The sequence below is a fragment of the Perca flavescens genome, chromosome 12 (genome assembly GCF_004354835.1).
Source record: "Perca flavescens isolate YP-PL-M2 chromosome 12, PFLA_1.0, whole genome shotgun sequence".
NCBI lineage: Eukaryota > Metazoa > Chordata > Actinopteri > Perciformes > Percidae > Perca > Perca flavescens.
This window is the reverse complement of record NC_041342.1, coordinates 3,068,550-3,082,590: the sequence shown is the minus strand read 5'-3', so window position 1 is coordinate 3,082,590 and position 14,041 is coordinate 3,068,550. Positions and strand designations below refer to the sequence as shown.

Sequence of the window (14,041 nt, the reverse complement as noted above, 5' to 3'; positions counted from 1 at the left end):
GGTAAAATCGGTTTTGCATTCTATCACCCCTTTAAGTCCTCTAATATTTCCTCATTTATGTCATCAACACATCCATGATTCATGGAAATGTTGTGTAAAACACAACAAGCCACAAAGAATTCTGCAACGTTTTGAGGACTGTACTGTAAAGGGCCTCCTGATCTATCCAAACACCTGAAGCGCATTTTCAGTAATATTTTTCTTTGTTATTATGTATGGTTTGCAAAAATGGGAACTGCTGCGTCCGTTTAGATGAGAGAAGCAAAGTGTACGCGCATTGTGCACACGCTACATTATGGCCAAGCACATGCCCCTAAAATACCATCTGAATAACGCGCTACTGACTTTAGACTAGCGTCACTGACTTTAGACCAGGTTTTTCCTGGTCAGTGGTGGAATTATTTTCTGAAACTGCAAAATAGCACTAGGGAACGTTTGCGCCGGAACACGCCTCCTCTTTTCGCTGAACCTCCCCCTGCAGCGCAAATACATTCTCTAATTTACTGATGTGCGTCTGTGGAGGGAAAAATCTGCTGTGCGTTGGGTGCAAAATAGGAATGATACATGCGTCGGTGTACAAAGGCAATTGCGCTGAGTGCAAGATAGGGCCCTTTGTCTCTTATGGAAACCTTTTACATTCTTATTATATTTGTCTACAAATAGTAAGAACATTATTCTACAGTGCAGTTAGAATAATTCAACCTGTTATCATCGCAAATGTGTTCTCTACAATCAAGTCTTTTCTGACTTCTCTTTCCTGTGCTGCTGCAACCTGAATCACTGTGTTCTTGTTTCAACATCCAGACACTTATTTTGAAAAGAGAAACTCTTAAAACTAAAGAAGTTGAACTATTGTGCAGTGGCATTTTAATTGTTTTGTTGTTGTTTTTTGCATTGTCTTTGGTTGGGGCCAGGACTCCTACTGTAAGTGCACACTTCCATTGCTGTTGGTGTTCCCAACGTGAGCGTGTTACGTTACACTGACAGTGCACATGCATCACTGCCAGCCGCCATAGCCTTGAACACACAATATGTTACTCCACTGTACAGTTAATATACAATATGCAGGGCCATACAGAATCTACAGACCCAGAATTCTGCAGATTTTCCCAGGAATCATCTCCATCACAAGCAGAACTGTCCGCTTAATTTCTATTATTATACTACTATTGGATTTTTGTATTGTATTTGGATTACCGCTGAAAACTGTATAATAAAAAAATCTGCAGATTCCGTCTGGGCCTGATGATATGATAAGACAATACCATAATTTGTTTTAATCACTGACACCTTTTTTAGTCTATTAGCACATGATTCATATCACACCTGTGAAATACACTTTGGTGCTGCAGATAAAAAGTTGAGTTAAATAATATAATTCGAGGTATTATTCATTGTCTTGGTTTTATATTGTGTCTGGGGACAAAAAACTGAAACTGTAAAAATCAAAATCAGTCACAAAGAGATCCATTCCCTGGTTGCACACAAACTCTCGATAGTGAAGTCAATGATTAAAAGTTAATTACAGTCCATTGTTATGAAAGAAAATCTATGATGATCCCATATGAGCCCATGTAGAAAATGCCTGTGTTTATCTTGTAGGTGGCATTGCAAGGCTCTGATAAACTGTTCATTTAGTGAGCGAATGAACTGAGAGGAAAGCTGCTCCTCTGAGAGCGACTGGGGGAAGCAGAGAGTTGGAAGCAGCAAGCGATGGAAATGAGACGGAGACGTTCATTTTATTCATCGATTTCCTCAGCAAACTGCTCGGAACCGTGTGGGCTTTACGGTGTTAATACAGCTGGGGAAGAAATGGGGCACAAACAGCTCTGCTAATCTAGCAACAATATGTGAAAGCTGCAGTGATGGCTAAACATGTGTTATGATGCAATCAGCAGTAGCTTGGTCAGTCATTACACTCCCACTTCTAATCCCTGCATTTTCTCATATTGACATGATTATTAATGAGAGGAAGCCTGGTCATTGCACTGGCAGCATAAGGCATGAAATGAGACGATAAATAAATTAAAAATGAGCTGAGAAATGCTAAAATGTTCTACTGTCATGAACATGTTATAAACATTATAAACAAGTCATAAACGTTTATGACATAACGCTTCTTTTAGTAAGTGTTATTCGGTTTTTGTCATAACAAGTTAGGGTTAGAGTTACAGTTAGAGTTAAGGTTCATGTGTTCATGACACTGTCATGTCACTCTTATGTAGATATCTTCAAGTAAAGTGTTACCAAATGTTCCATACCACAACTCATCGGCGATATTAGACCCTTTTTAGATATTTTATCTTAGCCCCCATAAAAATTATAATAATAAAAACTTTTTTTTGTTTTTTAAATCAATTTTAGAGCTTAAAGTGATGGTTCGGAGTAATTTCACCCCAGAGTCCTTTGCACCATGACCTCGAGCCAAACACCCCCCCAGAAGCTTTTTCACCTGGGTCGAACATTGGGAGAGTTAGCGTAGAGCAGCGTTATCAGCTGAATAGCTTAGCGCAGGGGCTAATGGACCCACGTTTATATCTCGTAAATGACCCCACTAATAATGCCCGAAATGATACCAAACGTCTACTGTAGTACATATAGGTTATGTAAGGGTTAATGACCGACGAGGTGTCCATTGTCAGGTATTAATGGACGACGGCGAGGCGTGAACCATTTCTGTGAACGGTTGCCTCCGCCGAAGTCCATTAATACCTGACAATGGACACCTCGAAGGGCATTAAAGGAGAATTCCGGTCGATTTCAACCCGTAGCTCTGTTGTTTGTAAATCAGGAGTACTGTCAGTAGCGAGAAAAACGAAAACAAACGGTGCCGCCTACACCGAGTTATCCTCCTGCTAGATTTTGCACCCAACAGTCTTAAACAAGGCTTAAACAGGGCAAGTTTTAAACGTGTTTTTAGCCTCTAAACATGTTCGAAATGCCATTACTAGTGCTTAGCCATGTGCGGTTATTCCTTACGAGGGAACACAGCGAATTTGACGGCAGTAGATGTGACAGAAAGGCATAAAGGTTGTGTTAATCCTTACCTCTGTTCATGTACTGCTTTCCGGTCAAGTCCTCAACAATCAAGTGCCGATCTCATACAATCCAATAATCCAAAATGTATTTTTTCCACAAAAAAACGATTTGCCGAGGTCCTGTCCATAGTAATGAGCATGTATCAACAGGCTGTAACCTGACACCGCAGCGAAGCGGAGCTGACCTACAGTTCAAAAGTTCAGGAGCTCATTTGCATAGGTAACCTAGCAACGGCGGAGCCTGCCTGTCGGCAGAAGCAGGGAGGAGCTCACAGAGCTGACAGACGGAGCTTGGAGTTAGATCAGGACTAATATGAGAAAATGCTTCGAGTTTGTGCCTTTCCAAATTGCGGCAACCAAATGAAGAGATATTTGAGCTTGAGCTTTCACCGTCTACAACCTCCGCAGCCGGGAAATTTTACCGTTATGGCTGGTTGCACTTGATGCGGGTACATGGTGGTGCTCGTGTGGATACTGTATCGCAATGACCACCGAGGAAGAAAGCCTGTGCTGTAAGGATCCAGCCTGGTCTGGACGGGTCAACGGACATTGTTTGGCCCATACAGAGGTTTCCCCATCTGATCTATAAGGATGATCTAACCAGACAGACCTGATGGCCAGCTGTCTAATGAGTGAGTACAACAGGCTTTCGTGATTCTGTCTAGCTTAGGTACATTTGTTTTTAGTTGTAAATACACATTCAAAACACTAATCAAAACACACCTCTTCAGATTAGCTTTCCACATACAATAATCTTACATTTCTCACCAGATAGTTACTGTTTTTATTGTTTTTAACCCCTTAACGCTGACTGTCGCTAATTTGCATCAAACCCCTTCCATTCCGACTGCAGGCGAGATAGCGTGTGTATTCCCCGCAATGCCGGTTTGTTTACATGCGATACATACCTCGGAACCTTTTGCGTGCACTGGTTTCTCGTAGGACCGGTTGGAGTGGGAGATACATCCGTTTCACGTAAGCAAAATTAACCCTAACCCTACGCCTAACCCTACCCCTAAACCTAATCCTACCCCTAAACCTAACCCTACCCCTAACCCTAAAGAAACTACTGTCAATGTTAGCGAGTAGGAGAGTGTTTTCTTTCTTGCCGTTGTCAAGATCCATGTATTTGTCATTTACAGTTTAGAAGTTCTAACAACTTTGTGACATGAATGAAATCTACTATGTGTTTTATCAATTTTACCATTTTGTAAAGAATTTTACCATAATGCCTGTTGTCGCTAATTTGCATCATACCTAAATTTATATCTATTCCATATGCTATAGACAAATTAACAATCTCAACTTAATTTAGCATCAGCTTGGAGCCAGAAACACACATAATATTTTGTTTATATAATTGTGAATAAATTCAGGCGTCAAGGGGTTAATTGCTTCTAAATATGCTTGTTGTATGTGTTGGTTTTATTGCTTATCTGTTTTTAATGTGATATATGTGCTGGTTTTTACTGTAAAGTGTCTTTGAGTATGATGAAAAGCCCTCTATAAATGAAATGTATTATTATTTATTATAAATAAATGCCTCACTTCTTTAGCGAAATAACCAAAGCTCTCCCTCTCCCCCCCCCTCCCAGCCAATGCAGACTCGTGGCCTACCGGGTGATTCTGGAGTGGGTTCTGAGAGGAGAGCACCTTGGCCGGGGCACCAGAAGAACATTGCCTACCTGTGTTATAGCAGCAATCAGACAAGAGTACCCCTCCCCAACTGGAAGTTACACAGGATTCAAAGAGGCAGAGGACATTTTCTGAGTCAAAAACTATAATTTCTAGTAATACTTGGTATGGCCATTACTAGGAATAAACAAACCAATTGCACAGTTATATTAGGAAAACGTAAGAATATGTATATTGTACAAGTAAAGTTGAATAAGTAAATTGTAAGAATAAATAAATTGTAAGAATAAGTACATTGTACAGTTCTATACTGCACTTGTCTGTTATAGTGGTTTTATAATATAACAATACACATTACATTTGTGCTTTTGTGTATTTACTTAAAAAAAAAGGAAATAACAATATCACAATCTAGACACAATTAATGTAAAGTATGTACAGTACAGTGTGTGGTTTTATACATAATCATGCTGCAGCATAGTCTGAAGTGTACAAAGAAAAACTAGTTCAGTGCTCTTTTCCTAGGCCTAGAACATGCTCTTATAATGTGACCTGGCTTGAGCAACCAGTTCACTCTTATCCAGCAGAGGAACTGGGGCTATGTTACAAAGCAGTCGCCTTCTTCTCTGTCCATGACGGGGTAAGGGCTTTTTTCTTCTGTGGACTTGAAATAACTATTTTGAAACTGGCTGGATGACCAGCTGGACGCCTTCTTGGGAGTTGACTGTGGCACTGCAGCTAATTCTGTCTCTATGTCACTGGATGGTGTCCCCTAAATAAGTAAGAAGGAGAAAGAGCATTGTAGTCAGACTCAATGGCCAAAACAGTAACATTGAGGATGCATCTATCATAATCAGTGTTGGGTGTAAGGCAATTACAGTAATATATACATTTTTGCTGTAACGCAGTAATATAATTCATTACTAATTACATGTCGGTAATATCATACACGGGTCTCAGTAACGGGAGTTACAACATTTAGTGTTTTTTTTTTTTTTTTTCAAGAATTCACCAACACCGTGAAACATTTCTTCACAGAAAAAAAAGTGAGAATTACAATAGCCTTGGAAAGTATAAATCATAAAGACGTTACCTCCAATTTGTCTGCAGCTGGTGTTTTCGCTTTAGGAATGGCATTTTCCTTCAAATACTGGGACTTGACGCTCTTTTTGGTGAAGTCGATGTTCGCTGCAAACACGGTAATCTCTCTCATGTAGCTAATGTTATCAAGGGAGCTGAAGTGCAACCAGCCATAACGGTAAAATCTCCCGGCTGCGGAGGTTGTAGACGGTGAAAGCTCAAATATCTCTTCATTTGGTTGCCGCAATTTGGAAAGGCACAAACTCGAAGCATTTTCTCATATTAGTGCTGATCTAACTCCAAGCTCCGTCTGTCAGCTCTGTGAGCTCCTCCCTGCTTCTGCCACAGGCAGGCTCCGCCGTTGCTAGGTTACCTATGCAAATGAGCTCCTGAACTTTTGAACTGTAGGTCAGCTCCGCTTCGCTGCGGTGTCAGGTTACAGCCTGTTGATACATGCTCATTACTATGGACAGGACCTCGGCAAATCGTTTTTTTGTGGAAAAAATACATTTTGGATTATTGGATTGTATGAGATCGGCACTCGATTGTTGAGGACTTGACCGGAAAGCATTACATAAACAGAGGTAAGGATTAACACAACTTGTATGCCTTTCTGTCACATCTACTGCCGTCAAATTCGCTGTGTTCCCTCGTAAGGAATAACTGCACATGGCTAAGCACTAGTAATGGCATTTCGAACACGTTTAGAGGCTAAAAACACGTTTAAAACTTGCCCTGTTTAAGCCTTGTTTAAGACTGTTGGGTGCAAAATCTAGCAGGAGGATAACTCGGTGTAGGCGGCACCGTTTGGTTTCGTTTTTCTCGCTACTGACAGTACTCCTGATTTACAAACAACAGAGCTACGGGTTGAAATCGACCGGAATTCTCCTTTAACCCGATAATACCATGGTCACTTGCCAAATAACATATTTTTAAAACATTAGTTCATATTTTAATTAGTTTTACAATCAAAATCTAAAGTTTATCCAAACAATAACTCTGTTTCCCTGGTTACGCCTGACGGTTTGACTAATACCTGGAACAATCATTCAAATCCATCAGGTTCTTATGCAATGCAAACGTTGTTCTCTCGACCAGGAATTAGGAAGAACCTTAGATACGACTTGCCTCCCTTAGCAACCGGAGATATTTATATAGTCCGCTCAGCTGATAGAACCCTTCAGTTTAGCTACGAGCCAGAAAGCTAACGCTATGCTAGCAAGATCCAAAGTCAATAACATTGTCTACAGTTGGCAATCAGTAAAAATAATTTGACAGTATGTTGAACAACAAGACAAGCTAGCTATCCAGCCATGTCATTGTCATTTAGAACAGTAAACAGTCAGTTTCACCGAACTCCTTTAGTAGGTGTTCTACATCACTTTTTAATGGACACCCTGCAGCCAATCAGAATCGAGTATTCACCCAGACCATGGTATAAGTACTCATAAAACGATGGATTGGAAAGTTTGTAAGTACACCACAAGTTTATGAACACTTGCCTGCTAGCTTCTGCTCTCTGCTGTTGTTGCTGCTGCCGGCAGTAAGACGAGTGCTTAGGGCCGTCTACAAATTACTACACCGAAAAGAGATGCAACAAAAATATTTTTTAATTGAACTTTTTTTTTTAAACTAAGTGCTGTAGTATAACTAGCAGGAGACAAGTAATAACTGAGGTAAGTTTGGAGACATTACCTTATTTAATCATTAAATTAATAAATATTTTTGTTGTATCTCTTTTCGGTGTAGTAATTTTTAGACAGCCCTAAGCACTCGTCTAACTGCAGGTAGCAGCAGCAGCAGAGAGCAGAAGAGAGCAGGCAAGTGTTCATAAACTTCTGGTGTACTTACAAACTTTCCAATCCATCGTTTTATGAGTACATAACCTATTTGTACTAGTGTAGATGTTTGGTATCATTTCGGGCATTATTAGTGGGGTCATTTACAAGATACAAACGTGGGTCCATTAGCCCCTGCGCTAATAAGCTATTCAGCTGATAACGCTACTCTACGCTAACTCTCCCAATGTTAGACCCAGGTGAAAAAAGCTTCTGGGGGGTGTTTGGCTCGAGGTCATGGTGCAAAGGACCCTAGAGTGAAATTACTCCGAACCATCACTTTAAGTGAGAGGTTGTGAACTTGTCTGTTAGTGACAGAGGACAAACAATTACCATTAACAGAATCGTAGTGTTGGCCAATCGGAGGTGGTTGAGCCAGACTCCCGCCTTTGGCTGAGTCTCTATCTGATCTGTCAGAGGGAGAGCAGGAGACGGTTGTGAAGTTTAACGTTGGTAGTCCCCAAAGAAGAAGTTGGTCATTTCATGGCTCAGATTACAACCCAAAATTGAGGGGTCTTCTGCTGGTGTAGCCCATCCGCCTCAAGGTTGTGTGTGTTGTGGCTTCACATATGCTTTGCTGCATACCTCGGTTGTATCAAGTGGTTATTTGAGTCAAAGTTGATCTTCTATCAGCTTGAATCACTCGGCCCATTCTACTCTGACCTCTAGCAACAACAAGGCATTTTGGCCCCCCAGGAATGCAGCATACTGGATGTTTTTCCTTTTTCAGACCATTCTTGGTAAACCCTTGAAATGTTTGTGTGGGAAAATCCAAGTAACTGAGCAGATTGTGAAATACTCAGATAAGCCCATCTGGCAGCATCAACCATGCCACGCTCAAAGTTGCTTAGATCACCTTTCTTTCCCATTCTGACATTCAGTTTGGAGATCAGGAGATTGTCTCGACCTGGACCACACCCCTAAATGCATTGAAGCAGCTGCCACGTGATTGGTTGATTAGATAATTGAATTAACGAGAAATTTAACAGATGTTCCTAATCATCCTTTAGGTGAGTGTAGTAACTCTAGTATAACTCTGGATCCCTCACTCACATCAGTAAGTCCCTCACTCAATCCCGCAACGCCCTGCTGTGATGTTCATATGCACAGAGTAGTCAGGATCCGGTATAGGAGACTGCACTACTCAGTATGACACGATGTGCCCTGCTATGACATGAACTTCCACGATGACCTTCGAAGTCACTGTTCCATTATCTTTAATGTGACTATTATTTGCCACTGTTCATCACACCCCCAACCGGCCCCTTCAGACACCGCCTACCAAGATTCTGGGTCTGCCGAGGTTTCTTCCTAAAAGGGAGTTTTTCCTCGCCACTGACGCAATAGCCACTGCTAATGCTTGCTCTTGAGGGAATTACTGTAATTGTTAGGGTTTTGGAATTTATAGAGTGTGGTCTAGACCTACTCCATCTGTAAAGTGTCTCGAGATAACTCTGTTATGATTTGATACTATAAATAAAATTGAAATTGAAATTAAGTCATGACAGGAAGAGCGATGCTTTTAAAGGGAATGGCAGAAGTCCAAAAGGTTGACCAACTGTTGCTAACAATGAATTCCCCCTAATCCCCCCTCACCCTGTGTGCACCATGTACCTCCAACCACAAACTCTCTCAAAAAAAGACAAAAAGTCTCCTTAAACTGCACTTCCCCCCCTCAGTGCTTGATTCACAAAGCAGTCAAAAGGCAGTGATGACACTACATCACCATGTTTAGATAGATCAGAGAATAAAAACAGCAGACAAGCAGCATATTTAGCAGCAAAACAATGCTTGCTTTGAGTCTCGAACCGAGGTCGTCCAATTTGGCCCACCATGGCTTTTGCCATGCTCATGGCCTATTTTCCTCTTATTTTGAACGTGCTGTAAAATCCCAACTGTAATGACTATGAAACGTCCATTTTGTGCAGCTAACAAGTACATAATCCAAGTTTAACGGCAATGTAAAGCACAGTGCTGTTATTTTATGTATAAAGAATTACTGGAATTGTTGGGTCTTTGTAATTTATACAGTGTGGTCTAGACCTACTCTATCTGTAAAGTGTCTTAAGATAACCCTTGTTATGATTTGATACTATAAATAAAATTGAACTGAATTACAAGAATGATGGCGTTCTTCAAAATCAACATTTATTTTTGGCCCGTGGCCTTCCATCCAGATTGATTTTTTGACACTTCGTATGAAAGAATTTGGGCACCTCTGGTCTCGACAATCAAACAAACTGAGGCCTGAGCGGTGTTCTGCAGGCGCCGCTTCCTTTAGTTTCCCAGGTGGTGAAAATCATTCAGATCCAGATTAAACCCATCTCGCCCTCCCAGCTGATTCTGGGCTTTAATGTGAAGCCCGTTCCCCGCAGAAAGCTCCATCTTCATTTTATCAAAGCCTCACATCCGCATCCAGCACAGGACTCCCTGCTGAGTTTATGTTGGGCGAAAAAAAAAAGTATCCTTCTGGCATAAACCTTCAACACCAGCAGCATCTATGGAGAATAAAGATGGGACAAAGCAGCTATTGCTTGTTCGTTCTTCATTCTGTATTGTCTGTATTGACCAACTGCCACTTTGCTCGTTTGAAAGCCATGATGTCTCTCTCTCTCTCTCATGGGTGGGCCAAATTCTCTGGGCGTTTAAAGCAGAGAAAGGGGAGGTAACCTTGCTCCTTATGACCTCATAAGGAGAAGATTCCAGATCGGCCCATCTGAGCTTTCATTTTCTCAAAGGCAGAGCAGGATACCCAGGGCTCGGTTTACACCTATCACCATTTCTAGCCACTGGGGGACCATAGGCAGGCTGGGGGAACTCATATTAATGTTAAAATACCTCATAAAGTGAAATTTGCAGGCCATGGGACCTTTAAAGCTTCACATCCCAACTGTTATGGCATTTTTCCATTACATGGTACCTGCCTCGACTCTATTCGCCTCTTTTGGTTTTCCATTATGAAAAAAAGGTCCCTGGTACCTGCTAACAGGTACTTTTATTTGGTACCACCTCCGTCGAGGTCCCAAGCGAGCTGAGGCGATACCAAAAGGTGACGTGAAAACCTGCAGACTACTGCTTGGTCGGAGAGAATCGTCACTTCGCTTCTTTTGAAACAAGAGTAGCCGTAGCTTACGCAAGTGGCCTGATGTGTATACTTGTGCGCTGGTGTGTGCTTCGAGCCGGCATGTGAGTGTGTGTGTGTGGGTGTGTGTGTGTGTGTGTGTGTGTGGGGAGGGTGTGGTGAAGCAAGGGAGAAGTGAGAGAGTGACGGTGATTAGCTTTGGACCGAGTAGCGACTCTAGAGTCATAGTGAGAGAAACAAAGTGTCTCCCCTGTTCCTTCTGACCACGGTGGAGTCCTGGCCCTTTCCTTAAAGGGATACGCCACCGTTTGGTGAAATAGGTCTCATCACGGTCTCCCCTAGCTGTAGATAGGTGGGGTCTCCTCTAGCTGTAGATAGGTGGGCCAACGCATTTTTTGTGCATGCATTGTTTTAGTCTGGTGCAACACTGGCAGCGCCGCTGCTAGTTAGCTTAGCGTAGTGAATGGAATCCTATGTTGCCGGTTAGCATGTTGTGAGTAAAAGTGAGCCAACAAAAGACAAAAAAACAACCTAATTACTTGCACTGAGACAAAAAATGCGTTGGCCCACCTATCTACAGCCAGGGTAGACCACAATAAGCCCTATTTCAACAAACGGTGGCGTATTCTTTTAATTTTATGTTGTTTATGGAGAAGGAGAACCAGGAAATGAGTCGGGGGAAATGCAAAGCTGCCAAGCCACGACCAGCCACGCTCGCCTCAGGCATGAGGTGGTACTAAATCTGCAATGGAAAATGGAGGACCGGGCACCTCGAGTCGAGTCGAGCCGAGCCGAGTAGAGTCCATGTAATAGAAAAACGCCATTAGTGGCCTTTTACCGCAGCACCATTGAGAGCGTCCTGACGTACTGCATTACGGCTTGGTATGCCAACCGTAATGTGGCGGACAGAAAGAACCTGCAGAGGGTCATAAAGACAGCACAACATATCGCTGGCATTCCCCTACCCTCGCTGGAAGAAATCGCCAGCATACGGTGTCTCAGGAGAGCTAGGCCAATCACTACCCACCCCTCACACCCAGGACAGCACCTGGTCATCCTCCTGCCCTCCGGCAGAAGGTACAGGTGCCTCATGAGCAGGACCAACAGACTCAAAAACTGTTTCTTTCCCTTGGCCATCAGGTCCCTAAATTCATAAAGACTGTACGCGCTATGATGTGTAAATGTTGTATATATAGCTTGCTTCTCTCCTTTCATTGTTTTTATTTATATTTATTATGCACTGGCTGAAGAAGCACTGCAATTTCATTGTATACCCAATGTGCAATGACAATAAAGATTCTTATCTTATCTATCTCATCACATACAGACAGAATCATCCAAGAGGTAGTTTAGATCATCCTGAAAAACATTTATTTTCATGCAAAAGTCTCTGAAGCAGTAGCAAGAAGTCCTGGCCATTTCCAAGACGGGCTGGCTGTTTTCAGCCTGTTCTCGTGAACCCTACGTTCGAAAAGCTACGAAAAGTTAAACACTGTAATTCACATGGTTTATGCGTTTGTTGTTGTTGCTGTGTTGCACCACATTGACAGCAGCTGTATAAGAACGCGGCTCACAGCGTAGGGAGGGGGTCGGGGTGATGAGTGGGCGTTAACACACAGGACTTTGAAGCTGGGGAGCGGAAGTTCGCTTCCCGGGGAAAACCAAAGACTTTTCCTAAACTTAACTGGTCATTTCGGTGCCAAAACTCAACTATAACGCTCACTTTTTCTTGCCTAAACGTAATCATGATTTCCGCCGAAAGGACCGGCAGCTCGCGGTGCCCTGTACCCGGTCTCCTAGTTTTCGTATAATGTCATACGTTTTAGCGTGCATAACTTTGGGTACGATATCATACGAACGCGTTCATGAGAATAAGTTGCTGTTTCACACACACACACACACACACACACAAACACACACACACACACACACACATGTCCTGTCTGTCTCGTCAATGTCAGCTATTTAATGAAGCAATATGCATTGAATAATGGATTGGATGCGATAAAACAAATTGACATTGATAATGGCCACTTCAGGCCCCTTTGACTGGTAATATATCACCAGATATAACAAATATACAGTTTTTCACCTTATATTGACAGGTGTATTGCAAATAACACTGGCCAATATTAGTAACTGGTTGAACCATAAACCTTAGCCATATTTTCAACAGAATTCAGTCTTCTAATGCAAGGTAGACTATGTCAACTGTCTCATATTCAGCCAAATCATGCAGTGAATTCCAGCCAAATCCAGTGTTTAGTTCCCACTCGTCGTACCCCGTCCAGTCTATAAGTCATTCAGTCACTCTCAGCTGCAGAAACTCTTCCTCACCGTCTCTCCTGTTGAGTTTGGCGAAGCCTGGCGCGTGACTGCTGGACAGCTGGGACGAGCTCCTGAAGGACGATGGCGGCAGGTTGGACACCAGCGCGCTGTCACACACCTCTGTCAACCAATCACAAAGCAGAAAAAAAGCATACATGGTTAGGGCTTCACACTTTTCTAATGCATACGTTTTGAAAATCCGATCTTTTAGAAACTCTGTGGCTCAAAGTTGAAGTGAGCTGACGGAGAAAGTGTTTTCGTCCAAGCAAACAAGATGGAAATGAAGAAACTCTGGATTGGCTGATAATCGATACATTTCCTTTAATATATGCTGTGTTTTAGGGCTAAGGATCCCCTGTCACATGGCACTGTAACGAAACTGTGGCTCTGACCTTTGCTGTCTTTATCATTGGCTCCTTACAGTGTTGCTGCATAATGAATCAAATATTATATTGCAGCTGATCTTGTTGAGACAGATGTGGATATGGTTTTAAATCACATAAAAATTTCTATAACATAATTATTAAATTGCCCGGAGTTTTTGCCAAAGAAATTCGACAGCATACACATGATGGGATAAAAGAAATATGAGCCAAAAATATATCTATTCAGTATCATCTATTCAGTTTTCCAGATGCTCAGAACATTGCAGATAGTTGAACAGAAGTACCAGAACACTGTGAGTTACAGAACACTTGCAGGTTCAGAGAAGCAAAGTAACCAGAGAAGTAAGGGGGGCGGGAGCATCACATTGTTTAGCCTCTATGAAGACCATTCACCAGCTGAAGAGGAGTGGAGTTTTAGCATTGAGCTGCAGGTTTAAAGTGAGAACAGGTCTCTGACATTGCGCAGCAGTCTCTCAGTAGTTCACAGCAGCAGGATGACACAGGGAGGTCTCCTCTCTTAGCATGAGGATAAACATTTGTATGGGCCAAGTTCATAAAAGAGTGAAAACCACAGCTGAGTGGTTCAGATCAACAGTAGAAACAGGCTGAGGACATCCCATTATCAGACTGTAGATTGTTACTCTCCGTCTCTTA

The 14,041-nt window shown here is 42.2% G+C and overlaps 1 protein-coding gene across 1 annotated transcript in view; it reads right to left on the bottom strand.

The window, feature by feature from the left end:
- Nucleotides 1–14,041, bottom strand: part of LOC114565155 (contactin-associated protein-like 4) — a 160,646-nt gene that overhangs the window by 107,365 nt on the left and 39,240 nt on the right. Inside the window, exon 2 of the mRNA XM_028593043.1 lies at nt 13,011–13,121. Coding sequence (XP_028448844.1) covers nt 13,011–13,121 — 111 coding nt within the window. The remainder of the gene's footprint in view (nt 1–13,010; nt 13,122–14,041) is intronic.